Source organism: Phallusia mammillata, chromosome 5, assembly GCF_965637545.1.
Source record: "Phallusia mammillata chromosome 5, kaPhaMamm4.hap1.1, whole genome shotgun sequence".
In the NCBI taxonomy this organism is placed as follows: domain Eukaryota; kingdom Metazoa; phylum Chordata; class Ascidiacea; order Phlebobranchia; family Ascidiidae; genus Phallusia; species Phallusia mammillata.
Window position 1 is genome coordinate 13,373,613 of NC_137256.1, and position 24,602 is coordinate 13,398,214.

The 24,602-nt window shown below is 36.4% G+C and overlaps 5 protein-coding genes across 9 annotated transcripts; 2 read left to right on the forward strand and 3 right to left on the reverse strand.

Moving 5' to 3' along the window:
* Nucleotides 1-676: 676 nt before the first annotated feature.
* On the reverse strand, nucleotides 677-8,912 carry LOC145229332 (uncharacterized). 2 transcript variants are annotated; one of them, XM_080094654.1, is made up of 11 exons: nucleotides 8,674-8,912; nucleotides 5,520-5,696; nucleotides 4,694-4,906; nucleotides 4,462-4,633; nucleotides 4,230-4,397; nucleotides 3,116-4,164; nucleotides 2,666-2,830; nucleotides 2,469-2,593; nucleotides 1,931-2,125; nucleotides 1,609-1,738; nucleotides 677-1,402 (listed from the first exon to the last, which is right to left on the reverse strand). In XM_080094654.1, exons 1-11 carry the CDS (start codon nucleotides 8,772-8,774, stop codon nucleotides 1,384-1,386), a joined length of 2,514 nt encoding a protein of 837 aa, XP_079950780.1. In that variant the 5' UTR covers nucleotides 8,775-8,912; the 3' UTR covers nucleotides 677-1,383. The 2 variants fall into 2 exon arrangements, with proteins under 2 accessions (XP_079950780.1, XP_079950779.1); XM_080094653.1 differs by lacking the exon at nucleotides 8,674-8,912 and adding an exon at nucleotides 7,007-8,662.
* Nucleotides 8,913-11,004: 2,092 nt separating this feature from the next.
* On the reverse strand, nucleotides 11,005-14,670 carry LOC145227889 (DGAT1/2-independent enzyme synthesizing storage lipids-like). Of its 3 annotated transcripts, none has more exons than XM_080092819.1 (7): nucleotides 14,296-14,665; nucleotides 13,057-13,266; nucleotides 12,715-12,882; nucleotides 12,082-12,272; nucleotides 11,884-11,947; nucleotides 11,691-11,830; nucleotides 11,005-11,394 (listed from the first exon to the last, which is right to left on the reverse strand). In XM_080092819.1, exons 1-7 carry the CDS (start codon nucleotides 14,402-14,404, stop codon nucleotides 11,257-11,259), a joined length of 1,020 nt encoding a protein of 339 aa, XP_079948945.1. In that variant the 5' UTR covers nucleotides 14,405-14,665; the 3' UTR covers nucleotides 11,005-11,256. The 3 variants fall into 3 exon arrangements, with proteins under 3 accessions (XP_079948945.1, XP_079948947.1, XP_079948948.1); XM_080092821.1 differs by having other exon boundaries at nucleotides 11,273-11,394; nucleotides 11,638-11,830; nucleotides 14,296-14,670; XM_080092822.1 differs by lacking the exon at nucleotides 11,691-11,830 and having other exon boundaries at nucleotides 11,273-11,394; nucleotides 14,296-14,666.
* A 424-nt stretch (nucleotides 14,671-15,094) lies between these two features.
* LOC145227887 (myelin expression factor 2-like) lies at nucleotides 15,095-20,300 on the forward strand. Of its 2 annotated transcripts, XM_080092817.1 has the most exons (14): nucleotides 15,095-15,181; nucleotides 15,330-15,517; nucleotides 15,735-15,787; nucleotides 16,734-16,741; nucleotides 17,890-17,983; nucleotides 18,051-18,278; nucleotides 18,483-18,636; nucleotides 18,734-18,880; nucleotides 18,950-19,012; nucleotides 19,091-19,258; nucleotides 19,451-19,622; nucleotides 19,684-19,808; nucleotides 19,862-19,966; nucleotides 20,033-20,300. In XM_080092817.1, exons 1-14 carry the CDS (start codon nucleotides 15,165-15,167, stop codon nucleotides 20,194-20,196), a joined length of 1,686 nt encoding a protein of 561 aa, XP_079948943.1. In that variant the 5' UTR covers nucleotides 15,095-15,164; the 3' UTR covers nucleotides 20,197-20,300. The 2 variants fall into 2 exon arrangements, with proteins under 2 accessions (XP_079948943.1, XP_079948942.1); XM_080092816.1 differs by lacking the exons at nucleotides 15,095-15,181; nucleotides 15,735-15,787; nucleotides 16,734-16,741 and having other exon boundaries at nucleotides 15,452-15,517.
* A 419-nt stretch (nucleotides 20,301-20,719) lies between these two features.
* On the reverse strand, nucleotides 20,720-24,376 carry LOC145227890 (ethylmalonyl-CoA/methylmalonyl-CoA epimerase-like). Its single transcript, XM_080092823.1, has 4 exons — nucleotides 24,239-24,376; nucleotides 24,115-24,178; nucleotides 23,931-24,046; nucleotides 20,720-21,088 (listed from the first exon to the last, which is right to left on the reverse strand). The coding sequence occupies exons 1-4, from the start codon at nucleotides 24,293-24,295 to the stop codon at nucleotides 20,849-20,851; spliced, it is 477 nt and encodes a 158-aa protein (XP_079948949.1). The 5' UTR covers nucleotides 24,296-24,376; the 3' UTR covers nucleotides 20,720-20,848.
* Nucleotides 21,229-23,648, forward strand: LOC145227888 (WD repeat-containing protein 31-like). Its single transcript, XM_080092818.1, has 6 exons — nucleotides 21,229-21,640; nucleotides 22,145-22,292; nucleotides 22,353-22,497; nucleotides 22,563-22,662; nucleotides 22,793-22,944; nucleotides 23,005-23,648. Exons 1-6 carry the CDS (start codon nucleotides 21,389-21,391, stop codon nucleotides 23,264-23,266), a joined length of 1,059 nt encoding a protein of 352 aa, XP_079948944.1. The 5' UTR covers nucleotides 21,229-21,388; the 3' UTR covers nucleotides 23,267-23,648.
* Nucleotides 24,377-24,602: the final 226 nt, after the last annotated feature.

Genomic DNA, 24,602 nt, shown 5'->3' on the forward strand with positions numbered 1-24,602 from the left:
GCGTGTTACAAGCTTGTAGTAACGTTTTTCTGGCACATTTACTTTATCGGAGACAATACACAAAACTAATTATAAGAAAAGACGCCGAGCTTTTTGATACATTTCATTGAAGTGGTGGCTTCTGGTGTTTTCAGACGGCTACGATTATTATAAATGAGCAGAGACGCTTCCCGTAAGTGTAAAGCAATGCTGTTTTCATCCCTTTAAAACCAAACGGAGTCACATGTTGACCGAATCACCTTATGTTAAAACCCAACTAGAAACACCGTTTCGTGTTTATTGCACTGAAATACTTTTCCCGAACCCGAAAGTATAAACATGGAAGTCTACGGAAAGACAACAAACGCAATTAGACACTGGCCCTGAACAAGACGTTTTAGTGAGGCTCCAGCAACTACAGTTACCAAAACAGAAAATTTTATTGAAAAAAATATACCGACACAGTGTAAAGTCATTCCGAATCAAGTCGAAACCTAAGCCCCAACCCGCCCCGACTTATGACCCTGGTACTGGAAGATGTTGCTCAATCACATGAACACGCAATTTCTCACACTATAAAATTTGCGATTTTTCCTACACTAACTCGTTTTATGTTGCCTGGCCTGCGTCCACCCGCGTGTGTATAAGACTTTCTGGTCTTTATCTACGTCTGTGAATAATGATCAGTGCACGAGAACAATGTCTACAGCTCGTTTATTACAAAATTAGAAGCAACGGGTAACAAATATATTTTATAACTTCATTGTTTAACGCAACGAGATGAATATTGTCGCTTTGCCAACTCGTCACACAGAGAGTTCAGTCGATAAAAATTTCGATAGAAAGTAACATTCGGCTAAAAGTGAATTGCGCTGTAACAGTGACGTCCGCAGTAACATGCCTTAAATATAAAAAGGCGCAATGTGCAACAAATTTTCAGGTAAAATAGGATTGTCGGTGAAGATCGCAGCACGGCTTTTAGCAAATTGAAGAGGATTTAAAACAAGCTTTGTGCAGTAAGCGAAGGGAAAGTTTAAATGTTGGACTTTTCTTGTAAATTGCCTTTCAACCTTATCCATCAACCAATTCCATCTGAGACAGTCTGTAGGATCTCATTTTAAAACCGGCACAGCAGGGTCTCGTTAAAATTCGTGCAGAACTCGCCTGCTGCGACTGTATCAATTGCTATAGGTGAATACGAATGTGTTTGTACAGGAACAGAGAAAAACGAAGTTCACAATGCTCGGCTGAAAAAGAATGGTAGAAACGACACAGAACAATAACAAGCACCTTAAAATTTTGCCAACTGCTGAAAAAACTAAAAAACAACGAATACTGGGCGAAAAACAAAGGAAACAGTGTGTTTGCGAAAAATAAGTGCTTGCTCCGTCGACCCAAAGTCCATCACCTTGGACCGCCGTATCTGTAAATACAAACCGTTTTACGTCTGCATAAACGTCTTTTATCCGATTAGCAGCTAATGAATGGGATTATAGACCCAATTAACAAATTCTAAACATTTCAATAACGTACGACGGGTCGTGGCCACTCAGCCCTGAAGATTATTGTATTAAATTGCGAATGATTAGAAATATTGGGTCGTTATTTGTCCCACCCAATTCGACTTACTTTGCTTTCCAGTCCGTCCTGCCGAAGCGGTCGTTGACCACTTGAGGGCGTAATGTAGGTGGGCTGGTCTTATTTTTCACAGCTGGCTGAATTTGAGAACCGATTGCTCGTGACTTCCAAGTATTAAAACCTGTGCACAGTTATAACAATGTTCACTATGTTTCAAACAATTTTTATACAATAATCTTGTGATTTTTTGCTGTTTAACAACTAATGACCTACTAATACCTCAAACTAAATCTTGATGCATGTGTTAAATATTGTCTTTTGATTTTTAAGGTGTATCACTGATTTTATTACCACTTGTCAAACATACACTTACTTGTAGCAGGGGCCACAGGAAGTTGTATTCTTTGACCTGCCGAACCCACTTCTTTTTTGGTAGCAAAAGATGGCATATAAGGGGCTCCTACGGTGTACTCTTTTGCTTGTGTCCCCATTGGTTTGTAACTGCTGGGTGAGTGGTAATTGTTGTTTCCTGTCCAACCATTTACTTCTGTCTCTTTGATTTTGATGCCTGAACAAATAACTTTTATGTCACTTATATCACCATCACAGTGGTTCCCAACCTTTATTAATGAATTCCTAACTTGCCTGTTGCCATACCACATGCCACATGTTCAAATCAAAGTAAGATTTTCCACTAAAGTTTTAAAATTCTTCCCTTGGCAGAATTTCCTTCCCGGTTGGGAACAACTGCATTATCAGTTTTAGTGGGGTGTAATTTTGTTACCTTTCAATTCAAAGATTAGAACCTTAAATAGGGTGTGTGTGTGAGTGTGTGTGTGTGTGAATTTTGGATTTCAGTATATGTGTTTACAAGCGGGGGTAAAAAGGAATTCAGTGACCAGTTTGCTTACCTGACAAATAGCGAGTTTGGCCATAGTTCTGTTTTCCAGACCTTTGCTGGGAACCATGTTTTACTGCATTCATTCCATTCTCCAATCTAGTTCTTGAAGCAAAGGACAGCTTTGAATCAGGGCTTCTACAAATTAAATAAATCCACAAATGAACACAAACAAATGCGGTGATGTGTTTGGGGCAGTAAAACACTAACCCAAAAAGGTAGTCCGTTTCATTTCTCTTTTTGCCATAAAGTCCCACATTTCCTGATGGGTTGGAGTCCAAAAATTCATCTATGCGGTTAACTTTGTTAACTCCAGGAACTGTCCTCCATCTCCTTCTTGCAGTTTTGTGGGACAGGGTGTCCAAGTGTGATCCACTAAAAGGCAGTAATGACTGAATTATTGTGTTTTGTTAATCATTTAGTAATTTACTTTTTGAGTGAAACAATAAATTTTTTTAAACCAAACAAAATAAACTGAACCAAACTTGTTTGCTTGCTTCCAAAGATAGTTTTATTTTATATTACACACTATTTATTCTATCAGAGTATTATCTGTGAATGGTATGTTTATGAAACAAATAAATTAAAATCAAGTAAATGAAATCCACAAGCAGATAAAGTGTTTTCTTAGGTACAATTGAACCCTTCAAGACTTTATACCTATCTTCTTTCGTTGTGGTTTTCTTCCCAACTGGCGGAAGCGGCTTGACATCGTGCACTTTGTTTTCATTGAACACATCTGTCCAAAATGTATTCCTTTGTCCCAAAGGCCGTCGGCCAACTTCTTTTTTCACATGAATGTGGCCCCGTTCACGTTCAAACCCACTATTGTTGTTGTTGTTTGAGTCCATATTCAATGAAAAGGGATCATAGTTTGTTTCAGATGCTTGGTGAAAACTATCACCTTTAGGAGGATTGGAACTGCCAATACCTATTCCATGTACACCTCCAGCACCGAGACGGTTGTTGACTTGGGGTAGTTTTCTATAGTTTACTTGTGGTCTAAACTTATGCGATTTGGTTGCACTTGTGTCTCTGCTTCCAGTGCTGTCAAGGCGACCATGTGAATATTGTGGTAGAGTTCTTTTTGCACTGTCTCTGCCCATTATTTTCTCAACTTCATCATCATCTAATAAAGTTTTGAAAGTTGACAATGGTGAAGGTCGATACGACCTATGCTTACCAACATCAGCTGCCTTTTCAGGATGCTTGGTAACATCAGACTTTGGCTCAGGTTTAAACTCGGTTGGCTTTTTTTGAGACTGATTGAAGGCAGTATGTTTTTTCTGGGGAGGATTTGAAAGGTTTTCACCATCCAAAGAAATATTTAACATAAAGTCAAGACTCTCATCAGCATTTACGGTTGGAGGTTTTTGCTTCCACTTGTTAGCGGGCAAAGTTACTTTTCTCTTCTCCAAAACCGGTAAATGTGAGTTGTTTCCATTCGAAGGTTCCTGTTTTGATTGCATGTTATCTTTGTGGGATGCTGGGTCAATCTTCTTTTCAGGGGCTGCGATTGAATGCTCTTTGGGTGCTGACAATTTTTTATGGTCTTTTGCTTCATGGGGTGATTGGTGAAGTGAAGGGGAAAAAGTTGGGGGTGGAAGGTTTCCAAACAACCTCTGATCATGAAGTTTCTGCAAGGCTTGTTGTTGTGTTATTTTGGGACCTAAGTCCTGATTTACACTAAAGTATGGATACCGAAGAGCCTGAGAAAAAAGTATGGTTGTCAAAAATGAAGCAACCTTCAGCAGCTAAATTTAATTGCACTTACTTGACTGGCTGTTGGACGTTTCTTTGGATTCCACTGAACCATGTCAGTGATAAGCTGCAGTGCTTCCGGACTTGCATTAGAAACTTTTGCTTTTAGTCCAACACCAGCCACTTGTGGCCATCTGAAGTTCATCTGATTTGCAAGATTTTGTCCTTCTGGCCAATCAGCCTTTGATGCAAAATTAAGTTTACTATAACTTTGACAGTTGGCACTAGCTTTTTAGGATACAAACCTTTGTTGGGGGGCCCAGTACTTGACAAAGCTTGAAAATTTCATCCATTTCAGATGACCCTGGGAAAAGTGGTTTTAAAGTGTACAGCTCAGCTACAATGCAACCAATGGCCCAGATGTCAATTGGTGAACTGTAATTTGTGGAGCGAAGAAGGACTTCTGGAGCTCGATACCTTTTAGAAATTGGACAAGATTCAACAAACATTAAAAAATGCTAAGCAGCAAATACACACCATCTTGTAGAAACATAGTCAGTGTATGGGGGTTTGGAACGAATTTCCCTGGCTAAACCAAAGTCAGCAATCTTTACCAACTCTGGACCCATACATAGTAAATTTTCTGGTTTCATGTCTCGATGGAAGAATCCATGTTTGTGCATAAAAGCCATTCCCTGTAAAACTTGATAAACCATGTTTCTTATGGATGGTTCAGGAAGATATTTGTCCCTGAAAAGCAAGGAAACAAACACACTTAAATGTATTATAGTAGTTGTGGATTTACAGACTTATTATTAATTCAGGAGTGTGACAAACACCATGCTAGTGTAAGGGTAAGCTCACCTTGGCTAAATAATTACTCTAACTAAAGGTTATCAATAATTTATGTGGACATACAAAATCGGTTGGTATAAATGAGACCACAATATTACTAAAATTAACTTTTAACATTGTACAAACTATTTGGTTTGGTGGCAGTTTGCAGATTTTAAAATAAAGTCAATTGCAACTATTCCCCTCTGCATTTAAGAGTAATGAAGTACGATTTATCTCAAGTATCATTGAAATCCATACATCATTGTTAAAAATCGTGACCAATATTATTAGAAGTGGGAGACAGCATAATGTTGCCATTGTTCAATGTCATTGAAAGGTACAATGAGTTGCTCTTGAAAAAGATGGAACTTATGTGGTACACAAACATTAGGAATGAAACTGATATGGTTTTATTAAGTATTGGCTGTCACTTCAGTCCTTATCACATACACACACACACACCTGTTCATTTCTATTCATGTTGGATTAAGTTACACAACTAAAGTAGAGTATTTCAACAACTAACCTTCCTTTCATTAACTGATAGAGGTTTTCTTTCATGTACTCGAATACGAAATAGAGTTGGTTATCCTCTCGAATCACCTCTTTAAGCTTTACAACATTCACATGGTTGAGTTTTTTCAATGAACGAACTTCCCGGAGGTTTACACATTCTTCCCAGTTGTAAAACTTCTTTTTCATTCTGAAAGAAAGATGTGTATTACAACAATGAATAAATGTACAATGATTTTGGGTCATTTACAATCAGTCAGGTCAAACAAAATGACACATCACAGCAAACATGTCATAAAACACACTGTTGTCAGCTCAGTGACACATACAAAGGGGAGGGACCCTACACATGATGTTTCACTACACCATTAATCTTGTTAGTTGACAAATAATCGCATAACATATAGATCAGGGCTACTCAAATGGCGGACCGCGGTCCATATCTGGACCTTTGAAGCGTTGGATGTGGATCTCTACGGTATTTTGATTACGGCAACATATAGAGACTATTCATCTGTGTGGTAATTACTTAAACATTGCTATGCAGAGGCAGTTTTTTAATTGGGGTCAGCATAACGATTGCTCTTGCCAAATCTTATGTGAGTTCAGATTGTCCAACTGTGATGAAAAAATGGTAGATTATTCCATTATACAATTAACAAAGTGGCGATTGTTTGCGCACTATTGTATCTGTGATTTAATAAACTGAATATTAATTCATTACCTAACGAAGCAATCCTGCGAAACCAGATAAAATGTATTCTGTGTGACATTGTACTAATATACTCTCGCAAGGAGTAAAATCACATTTAGTGCCCAGTATAAGCTTTCATTTGTCGTGATTCTCCACATTAGCTAAAACTAAAATAGGCTAAGACATTTGCATTTCTGACCGTAGTGTCCGGACCTTTGGTAATTTTTGCCTTTTCTATCTGGACCTTTGACAAATCTAATTGAGTAGCCCTGATATAGATGATTGTTATGATGCCAGTAGAAACAAGTCTACACACTTCCACAGTAAAACATACTGAAATTCCCCATCAGTTTGTGCAAGTTCATAAATACACACATCATGCTTTCGTTACAAGAGTTAAAATTTGTATTATATTTGGGTGGTTAACAATCTTCTGTGTCTTGTTTTCACAATTATTTCCAATGTTGCTATTTTCCCATGCTACTGCATTGTAGTTTTACATGAATTATTGAAGAGCACTTGTTGTAACATTTCATAAAATTGCAATTTTAAAAATGTTGGCATCAGGATTTTTGTTTCCTCTTAAATATAAAGGGCCTGTCTTCAAAATGCCATTACTTATTATGGTTCATGAAAAGTTGCATTGAGCTTGTTAACATCTAAAGTGACATGTAGTTGTTGACAAAGTTAGTTACAAATCACTGCAAACTATTCTGTTTAGAACAAAAAACAAATAAACAAACAAACACTTCAACTCAAATGTTGTTCTGTCAAATCAATCGCACAAGTTAAAACCCAAGACTCACGTCTTTATGGCCACCATCTCATTTGTATCTTTTGTGCGATACAAATGCACATCACCAAATGTGCCATCACCCAGTTGCTTTACAAATTCATAACGTGAAAGACCTTTTGATTTTGCAGGTGGAGGTGGAAATTGTGGGGTTGGCACTGCTGTTGGTATTTTTATTCTTTGCTGTTGCATGGTTATCACAGCTGATGACATTTTGCTAGCACATATTGACTATTGGTTGTGTGTGGCTGCTAAATCTAATTCAAACTAAATTTGATTGCATTTCCCAACACATTCACTATATCTGTCAATAGGTAAAAACAAGCAAACAATAGTTGAATACTATAAACATCCGAAAGAAAAGTCAAGAGGGTGAACCTTCTTTTTGAGTAACTTAGCTCTAACCACTTTCTGATCTGAACCTAATTTGTTTGGTATGTTTACAAAATCCAGCAAGAAACAAACGGATATTACTTTTTCCATACAGTGCGGCTGATTTTAATAACTAGGTATTGTATAACAGGGGTAAAATTGTGTAAAATGATGACACAGCTGTATCCTTAAACTGTAAATGTGTCAATAAAATCCAACAAATGTTTAATGCTAAAAGCCCAAAATAAGCAACTGTGATAAATAAACACTGTAAAATCAAAAGGAAGGGGATTCATAAAAATACAAACAACAATCTACCCAAAAAAGTTTTAAAACATTTAGGACAATTTCTTTGTTTGTTTGATTAGGTTTAATGCTTTTGAAACATATGGCAATCCATTGCAAGTTATTTTTGAAGTTTTTGCAACAACCAGAATACAGTACAAAAGCTAAACCAATCTGCTGAAGGATCACAGAGTCAGCTTCTACTAGAAAATCAGTACAAGAAGATATGAAATATCATAGCAGATACAAATGTGAATGTTCAAGTAGAAGTTAGTGAGAAGGTTAATGCTGGATATTTTGAACTAAATTGTCAATGTTTGGTTCATGCTATGCTAGATGTGCATAGGAGCAAACTATCAAGCAGATGACGGTCAGTCAGATTCGTTACAAGAGTTAAAATTTGTATCAGATTCTCAGCTTGTTTTTCACAGGTTTCATCTTCGAAAACAATTGCTCACAGCAATATGTACTTCCAAAAATGAATAAAAAATAGCTGGAAGAAGATGAAGGGCTGCACAAAATATGAAAAAGGACTGCATGTGGCCCGCGGTCCGTACGTTGCCCACCCCTGCCTTAAATGGTACATTCACCTAAGTCTATCACAGAGAAGGTCTCTTTCTCCGAAACTGAAAAAGCTAAATAACCCTGACCCAAAAGTAAAGAAAACAACAACATTGGAGTGAAATGACTTTCCAAACAAGCCTTGACTTTAGGAGTTGAGTGCGAAAACCCAAAACCAAACAAATCCCCGAAGAGTGACTTTGCACATATAGCAAGTGCATAAACATATGTAACATTGAATCCCATATTTGCCAACTATTTTTTGTAAGCAGAAACTCATGGGCCTCCACACAGACAATGTTATGAATTTGCTACTTTATGACAAAAGATATCGATGTAAATCAACTGAGATATACTAGTGTTTCAAACTCATCCATTTGCTGTTTTCATAAAAACATAAATAAATGTACACATAATTTGTCCTGTTTTACACATCCCACCAACAAAAGTTTGTTTTCTCACTTTTTGATGGCCACCATTTCTCCAGTTTCATTGCTTCGGCCCAAAATGACAGAACCATAAGTTCCATCGCCAAGAGGCTTCATTTGCATGTAGCGATTCATCTTAGATTTGCTAAGCTCTCAAGTTCCAAAAGTGTGAAAGCATGGTTTTCCACAACAGACCACAAATGTATTTTGTAACATTTTTTTACTTTAATACTTTTACATAAATGATTCCTGTTCATACACAAAGTCAAAAAATGATTACGAAAACTAATTCAATCACTAACCAACTGCACATTACAGCTAGCAAAAAACAACAAACAGACCCATAGCATAAAACAATGGGTGTTACAAGATGAGACAGTTGCCCGTTTAGGACAGTCATACCCTCGGGAAGTATTTCCAACAGATAAGCAGCCATATCATAATTATTAAAAAATAATTAAAAACATAATAAAGTAAAAAAGAGTACAATTAGTTTAATAGTATTAGTAACTGGCACATACAGTGTGCACTATCAAAGTTTCATTTGGGTGAAATATACAACATTTTAAATCAACAACATTATATTACAATGTTTTAGACCCGCCTTTATTGTAATAAACCAGATTTAGTGTTACAACTATTTTGTGCCATTGACTAAATTCTGTTTCGGACCGAACATTTTACGACGATTTTTACGTTACAAAATATACAGTCCTAGTAACTACCCTACCAAACAGCAGAAAAAACAGGGGATTATCTTTTAACTATTGACAACCAACAGTTCAACGTCACCTACACTAGTCGTTCAACTACAAGAAGTAAATACAAACAGTAACATAATATTTCCCAGATAAAAACGACTTATAATCCGTAATCCGTTGTTACGAAACAATAAAATAACAGCTTGACACTTTGGAATTTATTACTTTAAATGTGTCGCTGTAGGGACGTTATAGAAAACAAACACCATTTAAGATTTTAAGTTGCCTTTGCTATTTGTGAATTTAAAATCCTGTTCAAGATACAATCACAGAAAAATCACACAAAATGGAAAACTATTTTCAGAAAAGTGCTTGCTGTGGTAATTTAATAGTTGACATGCGAAAGCATTAGCCGAGAATCGAGATGAAATATCCTATAAGTTGCTCTGGTTGAATCTAGAATATTACAATTTTAACTTTTTAGGCCAGTGGTTCTCAAACTTTTTTGACCGCGACCCAAATCTGAGCTTTATGAACATCTTGCGACCCAAGCCTCAAACAACAAAAATGTATTTTTTTTATTTTTGTATCAATAGTTATCATCCTTAAACGCTAACTGTTACTTTCCAGTTTCAGTTTCGTATGATATCATTTCCCGTGCTGACGTGTTACAATCGCCGCCTGCGTAATAGAAAGTTGGAAGGCTATTGTCTGTATGTTATAATGAATGGTTCATTTTGCTGTATAGCGTTGTCGAGTGAGGCTGTAATACTCCCAGGTTACTAAGATAAAGCCACATAAAATGCCTATGATACAATAATTCAGTCATGATTGAGAATTGAAAATACATGAAAATTGAAATGAAAAAAGTTCGTTTGGGCAGAATTGAATCACCACAGCTCGACCCATTTTGTGACCATGCGCGACCCATGTTTGGGTCGCGACCCATACTTTGAGAACCACTGTTTTAGGCTGTGTCTTAGACGTGTTTGAGCATAGATAATTTACCAAGTAATCTGTGGCTTACGTGATGACGCTCACGTCGTTTCCTTTGTTGCGTTGGTCAGGAAACCATACTGCAACATGTTTCCAGATGTTGGCCTGCCAACGTGAATTGGTGTCCGCATTAATTTCGTAGGACGTCCTTTTAGCGTGGATTCAAATCAAAACCTCTTTTTTACTGGCATTCTTCCCAGACTCTACTCTACTCTAATGAAAAAAACTCTTTGCAAATAATGTCAGGTCGCTGTTTATTCTAGTTCCGTGCGAGCCAATCCCACTGCCAGTTTATCAATCCATACCCAATCATTTCCAACAGTATGGTTCCCAAAAAATTGATCACAAACAGTTTACTACTCACACTGCATATTGATTGAGTTTTAACGTATTTTAAACAGTGTAGGATGTTAATCAGGATTGCACAAAATTGTGAGTATTTTTAAAATAGGATGTTAAAATTATAATCACAGTGACTTTGCATCAGATGCTCTAAAACTCTACCAGCCCCTAAAATAAGTGATCCTTGGTGGTTTCTGTCAGCCAAACTAAACAAACCAGAATTTAATGAGGAGAATATGATGCCAGATGTGCAGGAAAATTGTGTGATGGCAGTCTGCAAACAGCTTGGTTCTTATGTTGAGCAATGGGGTTTAAACAACTAAAAATGTAGTATTTACTTTATTGCCACTGACAAAAATACAGACAAAACTGTAAATAACACACATTCCATTTCACAATTCACATTTCTGGGCAATAAGCAGAAAATAACAGTAGAGTAAACAGTAAGTTGCCATTTAGTGCATTAGAATAACAATAGACACACTTTGCAAATATTAAAAAGAAAAACAAACTGCATACAAAATAAGCGGCTAAAAATGCACATTATTTGATTTCATGATGATGACGTTCTTCTATATCTAGTCTTTTTTTCCATTTTGCAATTGTTTTGGTTCCGGTGGCAGTGTTTTTGAAAAAATGCGTTGCTTAAGACCACCCCAAATTGTCGCAGGTTTTTCTTGATAGGTTTGTATCATGGCCTGTAGAGCCATTTCAACCTATAAATAAAAATGAAATTTTCAAAAAAAGTTTATCAACTATATAAATATAAGGAGGGTGATCAGTTCTTTAGACAATTTGTTTTGGTAACTTATTCTATCACAATAGATACATGTTTTTGGTCTAATACTAATATATGATGTGTAACAGTTACAAAGTTTAAAACCAAGAACTCATTTTCAGTTTTCTAGAGGGAAATAATTGTACATGGGAGTCAACAAAGTAGACCATCACAACAAAACCTGGTAGTCCGAAACCTCACAGTGACTGTTGGTGGTTTGGCATGTTTAGGTACCTTTTTGGCCAATGCAATAGGTGTTAATGAAGAATCATATGGAATCGGTGTACCAACATATGTTCGAAGTTTTACAGGAAAACCTCCATATATTGGCACCGGAGGTAGCCTTGTTTTTTCATAAATACGTCTAAAAAGTTCTTTAAAAAAAACATTTTTAGTATGAAGCAAAAGTGCAAACTATAAAACCTACTTCTGCCTGTTTTAATGTTATCAAACGCTTGTCTGCAATTTTCTGTGAACATTGGAAGAATGGGCTGCAATAAAAATATATGAAGTGGTACTCAGTACATAAAAAAAGATTTTAGGCCTTCTTTATTTTTTATTACAAAAAAATATATCTGTATTGTAAAGCATAATAAAATTGTGGTAAGTAACATAAAAACACTACCACTTGAGCTTCAAGAGCAGCTTTGGCAAAACCAACTCGATTTTCCCACACCAGAGAGTAATCTTCACTGAAAAGAGCCTCTCTTAGACCACCCGGGGCAATAGAAACCATTTCTCCACTCTTCAAGTATTCAACAACTTTGCTTCTTGGTCCAGGAAATGATCCCCAGAATCGAAAAAATCTTGATAGTCCTGAAATTTTTTTTTTCATCAGAGGTCAGTGTGGAACAGATTTGTGGTACCCAATGTTGTATGCACAACCCACAAAGGGCAATACTTCACTTAAGTTTTTAAGTTAATAATTAAGAGGAGCAAAACAGTTTTGAAACCACTGGTCAACATTTCAATCACACTAATAATATGTACGATGTGCAATTCTCGACTTGCAGTTTGCACTTAAAATGTCCAAGCAAAAAGTATGTAGTTAAGTTTTTTTGACTTTACCAACTCTTACTTCACAACCCTGCAATAAGGACAGCTGTATTTTTCACCTGGGCAAAAATAGATCAAAAAAAAAAAACAGATGGCACATTATGCAAACAACAGGTTTCTCTCAACCACATGCACCCTGACATAAACTTTTGCTAACAAAACTGAGTGACAGTCAACACAAAACACATTTAAGAAAACTTACCAGGGATTTTTAATGCAAACTCGTCCATGACATTTCTTACAACTCTTCCCCTTTCCAGGTAAATATGCGCAACTAAATAATACAGATCGATAGGGAATGCTCCATGATAATAGATAATCAAGGCAGACCCAGTAACAGGAATGTTTGACATCCCAACCACCTCATAACCTTAAAGAAGACAGAATTTTTTTAGAACTTGGGAAAAGGGCAAAGGAAGTGTTTAATTGTATACTTTTGCAAACTACTAAAAGAATTAACATTTTCTGTGTTTTAATGAATTATTTTTCTATGGTGCGAAGCTCTATGTGAACCAATGATTAAAGGTTCTTGTTTACTGTGTACCATGCCATATCCTGCCATGTCCTGTCCAAAATGTGGCAATGGTTTGCTTGTAGCCTTCCCAAACATTATGATTGTGAAAAGCTTCATAAATGGAATGTCTTCGGTGATAAACAAACAATAGAAGTGCACTAAGATAAAGATACACAACCAAAAGCATAGGCAAGACAAAAAACAGGATCACAAATGGTGATAGAAGGTATATTCTCCATCCTGCAAAACATATTATTATTTTTTTTTTTAAAAAGGGTATTTACTATTTTCATACAAACCCATCATTATGTCCTGTTTTTTTTGTAGGACATGAATGTTTAAAAGTACTCAGGACTACATTTAAATAGATGCCTCTTAAATGTTATAATGAAAACCACTTCAGAAAAACTTAAAAATAGTACACATTCAATTTGATTACAATACTATTAAATAACTTGCAGTAACCATACTGACAATTAAAAAAAAAATCATAAGCATATGATAAACCCCAATTGCATATCTTACAAACTGTCGAAAATTCACAGTACTCAATACATCATGACGTTTTTTTAAACTGCTTTAACTTTATCCAGCTCTTCCTTACACAATATTATAATTATATCCATTATAAGTCTGTACATCCTAACATCCGCAGTATCATATATACCAGGGGTGGGCAACTTCTCCAGTCGGCGGGCCTGATATGGGAAAATGAAGTACTTGGCGGGCCGGATTCCTGAATCGATACATTAATCGCGTATTTATCCAGTGATTTAAAACGGATTTTTGACCACCTAAACCAAATACATTCAAGAACATCACAAATACAATACAGTCCAATTTAACTGATATAACATAAAATTATTCACCACAGCAAATTTAATGCGTACACCACAGACTTAGATACTGCTGAAACACTAACTATAGGCTACACGTGTGGAAACAAAGGAAACCCTGCAAGCAGGCCACACACATGGTTGGCAGTTATGTCGTAACAATGGACCTATGGTGCAATGGTAATAACGACGGGAAAGTTCTTTACTATTGCGGAGCGTTACTGTCCGTTACAACTATAATTTGACGCAGTAGGGAAGTAGTGGGGGATTGCGACAGACTGTGGCCGCGGGCCACATTATCGTGTAAGACCTGAAACTGTCTGCGGGCCGCTCAAAATCCCGTCGCGGGCCGGATCCGGCCCGCGGGCCGTATGTTGCCCGCCCCTGATATATACCAATCTTAACTTTGTGAATCACATTATGAAACACATACCAGGAAAGTAATAGTCCAGCCACTCGAACACAATATTTTGATAATAGTCAACATAATCCAATGCAACTTCTAAAACTGCAGCAAACCAATGGCTGACGATGTAAAGCATTACAAGAAAGTTTAATCCAACTTCCGATCTGAATTAATTGCTATGTAGTTGTCATCAAATGTTTTTTGTTTCCTTAGAAAGTACAATATGTGTGTAAAAAATTGGGACACTGCTTTTTTTCTAAAATGAATACATGCAGTCATGCAAGAGGCAATGGCATAGGTACGTTAAAAACTTAAAAGTATGATAGACTGCAAGGGAGCAGTTGCTAGTATCACTACTTCACTAGCTCAGCAGGCGCAGGGCTACTCTACTGTTACAATAACAACTATCACTTTTTCGGAGTAAAATATGACGGTGCTCAGCAATGCGTAACACATTTATGTATCGAAGCGTGACTTTTGGTCTGGTTTTAGAAAAATGTGATGTACGATTGCAGTTTAAAAACTAATGTGAAAAATATGCAATTTACCCAATCTACGCAAACTATAACTAGCGTTGTACTATTTGAAATATGCAACTCACGTACGGTAATCTGCAGGTTTCATGCAAATAAAATAAATTCCAGTAATTTACAACATCAAGCTGTCTGCTAAAAATGAGTAATATTAAATTGATTTTGAAACCATATCAATGGTTATTGAATCAATGGAGTAATTGCATTAACTCACACGTGAACGATTTGGTTGGTTGCGCAAAATAGAATAGACAACGCGTAACCGACGGTGAGGCTGCTTCGAGTTTAGAATTTATCGGTCTTTCGCTTGGTGTGCTCGTCGCGTTCAGTGTTCTTTCTTAATCTTCTTGTATCTTATGCAAAATGGATCAAAAAGGAAGGTACAAACATTTTTTGGTGTAATTGCTAATGTATTAAGTTAATCATTGCAAAAACTTAATCTATTATGCTAAAAAAAATGCTTTTTTGTACAAATAGTTTTTTGGGTTTGTTTGTGTTGCCGTAGTTCTTAGCTTTTTTACTATTTAGTTATTCCAATCGTGACCGCGACAGAGTTGAGAGATCAACATTTAAACGAGAACGTCCGTCTCCATACCCTAAAGATGGAAGAGGTTTTCGTTCATCTCCCAGAGGCCCACCATTCTGGCGCGTGTTTGTGAACAATATATCCTATGAGGAGAAGTGGCAAAACTTAAAGGACACTTTCAGAAAAATGGGTACATTATTTAAATATCATGTGGGCTTTATCATTTTTTGTTGAATCCAATGTAGGGTTATGGTACTGATTAAAATCCATTTATGAGGAGTTGTTTTTGCTGTTGAAAATAAGTTTTGATGATTTTTGCTTTGCTCACAAGATTTGTTGTGGCTTGGTCCTTTTATTATAACACTTTATCAAAATATTTTTTGTGAGTTACATTCTTTTCTACACAGTTGGGGAAGTTACCTATGTGGAGTTGTTTACAGATGACAATGGTAAATCACGGGTAAGTTATTGTTCCCTGTTGCTGATTTCTGGTTGTTTTTGAGGACGATGTTTTTCGATACACTGAATTTTCACTGGCCTATTGAGCATACACTTTGTAGTCTTTTCAAACAATTTGCTGGTAAAATGATACAAGATGATTACTGCATCTGTTCTTGTAAAATCTCAAGAATTGTTGTTTTGAAAATGGTCGGGAAGAACTGTGACTCTAAAATCACTTTAGTTTGAATATTTCATGTTGTCCACTTAACATTGTGGAACAAATGGTTTAAACTCGTATAATGCAGATTTATGGAAATTGATTTAAGTTGGTTATTAATATTATTCATGCAATATAAACAGTAACACTATATATAATATGAATTTTAAATGATTATGTATTGTTTTTCTAGTTCGTTTGTCAACTTGTTTCAGCCTCTCAATTATTTTGCTGACCGGTAGCGTGGGATAAAAAAAACTAATTTCTAACGAATTCTGCACTGTGTCAAACACAATGTTTCCATCTGGGCAATTGTTGTTATTTTGCACAACGCTATGGCCATCCTTAAGAGATAAATTTAGACATATTTGCTACAAAGTGTTGCTTGATTTCAGACTACTTGTTCTCATACAGTTTTTTGGTCAAGTTTCTAATTTGATGTCATATGTGAACAGTGTTTAGTAAGATTATTGGAAAGCTAGTTTGTTTTTGACAACCAAGCTGTAAATTTATGTGTCTAACATTGTCCTCCTGGTTATTGAACTAAACAAATCTGGTTAAACTTGTTTGGATATTAGTTGAAATGGCTCTGGGATTTTTTTGAACCTGCTTATATTTGAAAAATCTAATAGCATTTTTCTTTGAAACTTTATTTTCTTACCTACTGAACTGATGATGATGATGTTTCTTTTGTCAACATATGGCTGTGGATTTGATTTTCAATATTCCTCTTGTCTTCGATTTGTAGGGTTATGGGTAAGTTAGTGGATTACTTGTGTTTTGGTTTGACTTATGACCTAGCTTGTTGTTGATATTTTGGGTTTTGCTAGAACTTAATGTAAAGGTAGGACCTAATGTAAAGACTGATTTGGTATGGAGTTACCTTTAGAAATATTTATCCTACAGTACGGCATTGTTCAAACAAATCGCAGATGTTAAATCAGTGGTTCTCAAACTTTTTTGAACACGACCCAAATTCGAGTTTTATGAACATCTCACAACCCAAGCCTCAAACATCAATAAATGTATTTTTTTCTTGTATGAATACTTACTCATTCTTGAACGCTAACTGTTACATCTCCATGTTCAGTTTCGCATGATTAACGTGTCCTATTATTCCGCGTGTTAATGACGTCACAATCGTCATATGCGTAACAGTAAAATTGGAAACCTATTGTTGTAATCTGTAATGATTGGTTCATCTTACTGAGCAACGTGGTCGAGTGAGGCTGTAGTTAGCTACGGCTATACTGTAGCTGGCTGCCATAAAAACTTTCAGAAAACCACTTATGATGCAATACTCTAGGTTACTGAGATGAAACCACAATTCAGTCATGATGGAGAATTAAAAATACTTTAAAAGTGAAATAAAAAAATTGGTTTTGGCCGAATTGACTCACCATAGCGCGACCCATTTTTTGACCCTTTGGGATGCGACCCATACTTTGAGAACCACTGTGTTAAATCTACTGTGAACTGCAGTGATCTGCTGTTGACTTGTTCGAATTGAAATAAAACCACAATTGAAGTTGTTATCAGTCTGATCGGTGTTTGTGAAAGCCTCACTTCAGTGTTTTTTTCTCCTGGTGTAAGAATTGTTTCCTTACCTATGGTTGAATAGTTGGTCTTGGTTGTGGTTACTTTCATTATCACAAAATTACTTGTAGTAGAACACTGCTGTGCTGTAGGATTTAGCTTTGTCCCATCGTTGGGTGGTGAATATCACTATGGTCAAATGTGGAAGTTTAATGCACATTTTCATTATTACGGCAATATCAAAGTTGTACAGTCAATAGTTGTTAGTGACTTATTTTTCTTTAAGTATGAACAGAAGATAGTTTCAATGGCCGACATTTAAAGTTTTTGATTTAGGGAAAATAAATTGTGTGATTTATTTTCTGCAGAGTTATTGAGTTCAAGGACAAAGAAACCTGTGAAATGGCAATTGAGAAGATGAACCGCTTTGAAATTAATGGCCGGAAACTTGTAGTAAAAGCTGTAAGTGTTGATTAGCTAACAAGCAAACAAGCAGTAAATTTGTTGATTTGTATGATTTTCCATGCAGGACTATGATGGTGAGTTGGTCAGAAAAATGCTGGTAAGGGATGGTGTTGTTCGCGGTCCGCCCATGCCCGGTCTACCTCCACCAATGCCTGGAAGACCTGGCCCACATCCACCTATGCCACCTCCAATGGGAAGAATGGGGATGAGCAACCATCCAAATGAACCAGGATCAATGGATTCTATGGTACCTGGTCTGGGTCCAATGGGAAGCACTGTTTTTGTGGCAAATGTAAGTGCATGATATGTGTCATAAAATTTTAGGTTATTGTGTAGTTACCTGCAAACTTCTAAAAAATATCCCACTATTTATAAAATGACATGTTTATTCTTTACATTAGCCCACATTGAAGATAAATAATGTTATCGTTATGTGAAGACCAACGATTTTAGTTTTATTTTCCTGGGGTAAACTTCTCTGTTTGTGTTGTTTTAGTTGGATTACAAGGTAACATATTCCAAACTAAAAGAAGTTTTTCAACTTGCTGGTCGAGTGGTAAAAGTGGACCTTATGCTGGACAAAGATAACAAAAGCAGGGGAATGGCAACAGTGACTTATGATGACCCAATGGAAGCCTCACAAGCAATCTGTATCCTTTTTGAATATTTAACTGCTCTTTTTGCATTGTGTGGCATTTTTGGATGTTTTTATTTGTTGAGAGTGCCTTCCTTAACTACTTTTGTTAGCTATGTTAAACAACCAGAAATTGTTTGACAGGACAATGGTTGTTAAAATAGACAAAGGCAACCCACGCGATAAAGGAATACCAGAGTTACCAAGTGGACTTTCTGGTATTGGGCCTCCATTGAACATCAGACAAAGAGAATCTGGAGGTTTTGTAACATTTTGATAAATTGGATTTACACTTGAACCAATATTAAATGTCAGTTTTAATTTCCTAGGTATGGGTGATGCTCCTCCGATGGGAAGGCATTCATATGGAATGGGCAATAGCAACTCCCTTGGTTTGTAGACCATGTTGAAAATATTTGTCACGTGCTATATGCTTGCATGTTATAACTATTACATTTGATTTGCATTAGGGGGTTGGTCATCTTTAGGAGGATATGGAAATGGCAGTGATGTGGGATCAATGCGCGAAATGAACCGTAATGGTGGATCCGGTTCCAATCCCTTAGCTGCTGGTTTGACGGCTTTAAATCAACAAGCTAATAGATTGAGTGAAACCTTGCAAGCAAGTTCACTTGCTGGTAAATGACAATAATAAGTATGAGTTTTTCTACATGCATAAGTGATGATACTCAAGTCTCGTTCGTCTTAGTTGTATAACTTACAAAATGCCGACAAAAGAACGGCCGACTGATATGCAGTTGTATAAACTAAAAGTTTCTTTTATACGAAGTACAAGTATTAAGAAAACTTTTGCACTGTTATTTATACAGGAGCAAGTTTGGGATTGGCTGGAATTGCTGGTTTGGGTCTTGGTGATTTGTCAGGAATTGGACTGGGTGGGAACAGAGACACAATTGATCAAAGACTGCTGGACCAACACAGGCTTCGGTTGCTTGCTGCAGCTCGTGGTGTGAGCATGTCTGATCGTGAAAGGATAGAAATGTAAGATTTGTGGGACTCTTGTAAGTTACCAGTAGGAATAATTTATTGATATTCTTTGCAGGGACATTGCAAGAGTAGACAACAGAATCCGGGATATTGACAGAACACTGGCTGCTACAGAAAAAGGAGGTTACAACCAACAGAAACACCCACCCATGCCACCACCAATGGGTTCAGTGCGACAAGGTATGTACTTTGGGTTAAAATTTGTGTTGTTGTCTTATCATAGTTTTTTGTAGAACAACGTGGTGGATCAATTAGAGTACCAGGAACAACAGTGTTTGTTCGCAACCTACCCTTTAGTCTGACTTGGCAGCAACTGCGTGATAGATTCACAAGATGTGGTAACTAAAATTGTGGTATACAAGTAATTGTACCAAAGCTTTTCTAACTTTGTAGAGTTTTTTTAGGTAATGTGATGTATGCAGACATCAAAATGGACAATGGAAAGTCCAGAGGATTTGGAAATGTGAGGTTTGAAAGTCCAGATCAAGCCCAAGCAGCTGTTCGATATTTTAATGGAATGGATTTTGAAGGAAGAAAAATAGAAGTGCATATTGATCATAGAGGATAAACTCCACTTGCTGCCAAATGGATCAAAACAATATTTTCAGTCATTTTCGTTGTTTTCTTAATGTGTGCAAACTTATTTCAATAAAGTCGTTTATACTCTTTAAAGCGCTAAAAAGGTTTGCCACTGCAGTATTAAATGCGAAGGGTCATCGCAACTTATACTAGTGAAAGTCTGTAAGCCAAGATCGCAACAATAGCAGGGAGTTGTCACAACTAGTAAACTTTCATTTTCACCAATACGAGACATCATAAATTAACTAATTGCTGTGTCTATAAGATACGAGCCACGTTGTCTGCAAAATATTATAAGTTTGGTAAATCTTCCGCATCAATTGTGAAGTGATTTTGGTTTGTCATAATTGAGTTCACTCGCATCAACCACACAATGTTCAGTTGAAAACATACACAGAAACGGGTTTTTGGGATTCGGCCTCATGGGCGAATATTCGGTTTCGGCCCAAATCTTTAGACGGGTTTGGTGCATCACTAGTCACAACCAGTGTTTGAGTAACAAACATACGACGTACCACGTCCACCTTTATTTTCTATGTTAAAACGAATAAACATGCGGTCGTGATGCTGCTGCAATAATGTGTAAAAATTAATAGGGGTGTGGCTATGGCTGAAACAATACGTATTAACTACGGCAACGTCTAAGATTCTTCCAGTTCAAGCAACACTCCATCGCAATCTTTAGGATGGCAAAACATCACGGGTTTGCCGTGTGCACCAATTTTTGGTTCCTCAGTAAGCGTGCGGATGCCGTTGTCGGTCAGCGCTTTAACCGCGTCGCTTATGTTTTCCACTTCCACACAAATGTGATGAAGACCGCCAGATTTGTTCTTGCCCAAAAAGCCAGAAATTGGGCTCCTGTCCCCCAGAGGATGTAGCAACTGTTGATAATACACAAAAAATATTTAAATATAAAAAACATGGACTGGTTATTTTGATACTTACATACAACATTTTAACAAACTAATCAAATGTAGATCTAAAATTAGGTACAATTTAAAGGCATTCGCAAGTGGGCGCTGTCGTGTTCCATCCGGGGAAACACCGTTTTGGCTGTTGCTTGGTTGTGGGCCGACGCCATCGTTCACGTAACGACGAACGAATGTACTTTAAATAATTAAACTGTGCTGGCGGTTTGAAGACATTATTGCCAAGACGGTGGGTTTCTTTGTCTAGCCCTAATGGGAAAATGGGCAAGTAAGCATCGTAGATACAGCGAATCTGACGAAGGAACGAAAAATACAATGACAAAACGGCGGAAGCGGTCAACGTCCAATTCGCAGGATGAACTGAAAAGTAAAGAAACGCAAAACAACGTTTGGTTGGGAAAAGTTGCTACTGCAGACTGCCATAATGATGCAGTTACTTCAATCGATGTTGTATCACCAAATTTGTGTATTTCAGCCAGCAGGGATAAAACAATTGCAATCCAAGTAAGTGTTTCTGGTTGTTCAGCTTACCACTACGACTCCATTAGTAGTACGTCACATAAATTACACCACAGTAGCTTAAAAAATCTTATTAGGATCAAAACTGTATTTGAAAATTGTTGTTGTCACCAAAGATGGTTGAGTGGTCAGCACAATGCCGTGTATTTAAATGACTTTTGGGTTTAAATATTGTCTCATTCACTTATGTTTTCTTGTGCCAAAAACTTGATGGCATTGCTCCAACCGAAAGGAATCAGATGAGTAAAATTAATTAAGTTAAAGCTGACTCATTATGCATAACACAGTCAGATAAAAGCAACATCCAACTAAAATAAAAAACAAAAAACAAACCATAATAATCTAACTGTCAGTTTATTTAAAAGAATAATTTATTGGGACTATATATATTTTTTCAATAAAATTCTGGAGCAAAAGTGGAAGTGAACAACTGTGTCTTATAGACGAAAGAAAGCAATAGCATTTTAACAAATAATATTTGAAATTCAGGACCTTAGTAAAGGCACCCTCCTGCATAGATGGAATGCACATTCACAAGGTGTAACCAAAGTTTGCTGCTGTAATTCTGTAATAGCAAGTGCTTCTCGTGACTTGACTATTGGGGTGTGGAATCTGGATAATCCCAAAAGTTGCAGAGGTAAAATGTTTTGTTTATTATGAAAATTATTTAGTCATGTGATTATCCATTTCTTTTCAGGGAGGTTATCTGGCCATACATTGGTTGTATCAGCACTTGACATTAACACAGAAGGTACCAAGTTATTTTCCGGTTCTCGTGATAATACGGTTCGCATTTGGGACTTGGAAACACAGCAATGTATGATGGAAAATAATATAAGCAGGTATAATGCCTCATGCACATGGCTGGTAGTTTTAAAATTATTATATTCTTACCAATCTTCTGCAGAAACTTGGTAACAGACCTAAAATGGGCACATCAAGAAAACATGGTGATTCAAACATCAGAAGACAAAATTATAAAAATCTGGGACACTCGGTTACTTGAGGTTAGTGGTTTAGGTACAGTTAAAAAGTACAAAGCCATGATTCAAATTATAATTACAAATTACATTTATCATTTTGTATGGTAAAGCAAAATATTGTGATAATGTGGCTTTTTTAATTAATCTTGCACAGGTGGTACATACATTTCCCGTACAAGCCCAAATTCAAACTTGTTGTGATCTTGAGGAAAAAAGATGTTTGACTGGGAATAATGGTTTCAGTGGTCAAGGATGTCAGCTTAATTTATGGGACCTACGTCATCGACAAATGTTAAATGAATACAGGTACTTTACACATTTTATATACTACCATAACATTCTACATATTTTTTTCCATTACCGTAGGGGACATGCAGAAACTGTCAGTGGCTGCAGTTTTTTTGACACCTCTGGTCCTTACACTCGATTTGTGTCTACCTCTAATGATGGCACACTGCGTTTATGGAAAGACATTCAACAAGCATCTGTCAGTGTACAACAACTAGGCCTTGGAACATTGACATGTATTGCCTCACTAAATGACAATACGCTTTTATGTGGTAGCTTAAACCATGGTATCGGTGTTGCAAGGGTTGGATCTAATGATACCCTTACAGTGACTAGTTGATGTGGCCATACTGAGGTTCTTGATGTAAAAAGTGTTTTAGTAGTTTTTAACCAGATTCACAATGCACTTTGCCCCAACATATACTGGCATTGCATTTTCTGACTTTAGAGAGTGGTAAAATGTAAACATCCGTTGCAAGAGTTATGTGTAAAAGTGAAAAGAGGACTGAGTTATACTAGACATAAAGAGTTAAGTTTAAAAAAAGCATTACAGAAATACAGGACACTTCCAACTTTGATTTGTAGGTGAGTTGAAATGTTTTTTTTTACCTTGCGATAGATAAAATCTATTAGACATTTATGTTAACATATGGTGCTTATATGCATTGTTTTGCTCATCACTTGAGTTTTGTGTTCTTCATGCTAATAAACAACTAAATCAATTTTTATTTGTTAATTTTTTTACATGTGTTAAATTTACTGTGTTACATCGCTCAGCAGACTAGTTTAGAGCAATCGAAGTGTTTTAAAATATTTAGAAAACAACTATTAATCAATGGTTTTTCAGTTGTATAACATAGGTCAGTGGTTGTCAGAATGGGTGCATTAGAGAGATTGCAAATCCATGTGCATTGTTTATACAGGTTCCAGATAATTGCATGAAATTGCCAAACAAATTAGGCATAAGACAGAATTGTTTGTAAGAAAAAGTACTATATTCTTACCTCAATTTTTGTGTCTCCCAGCTCAACGAAAACAGTAGTTACACCATGCTCAGGCAAGGGCATGGCAGCACTGACTTTGGCTCCAAGTACATTTTTATACAGGTTTGTTGCAGATTCTGATAAGCTTCAGTATTAACAACAAATAGAACATGCCTAATCAACAAATTTTTGCCAAAAATCTCACCAAGATTTGGAACTGCTATTGCTATGTGATTTATCTTCCCAACACCTGAAAACTTTCGTGTTCCCTAAAAAAAAGATCTTTGTTGCAAAGTGTCTGTTTAACTTATTTTTTGAAAAAAACCTACCTTAAATATGCAACTACAGAGACTTGGGGAAATTAATTTCTGCATCCAACCAATCATATCATCAACATGCAACTGGTAACAGAAATAATGAATATATAACAAAACACTGGTGCAATACTGTAATGTATACAACAAGGGTGTATTAATGTCAAGAACTGACGTTTTGTGTAATGTTGATGTGTATGTAAGCCAGAATTAATTGCTTATTGATGGCACAATGGGATTGAACCACTTTCATACACTAAATTAAACCATTTTCATGTAAAAAAAATGTACAGGTTGATTAAGCTTTTTGATGTGGATGTTTGAAAAAACATCTCTACACACCAAAGATGTCAATGAAACACACTACACACTTTTGTTG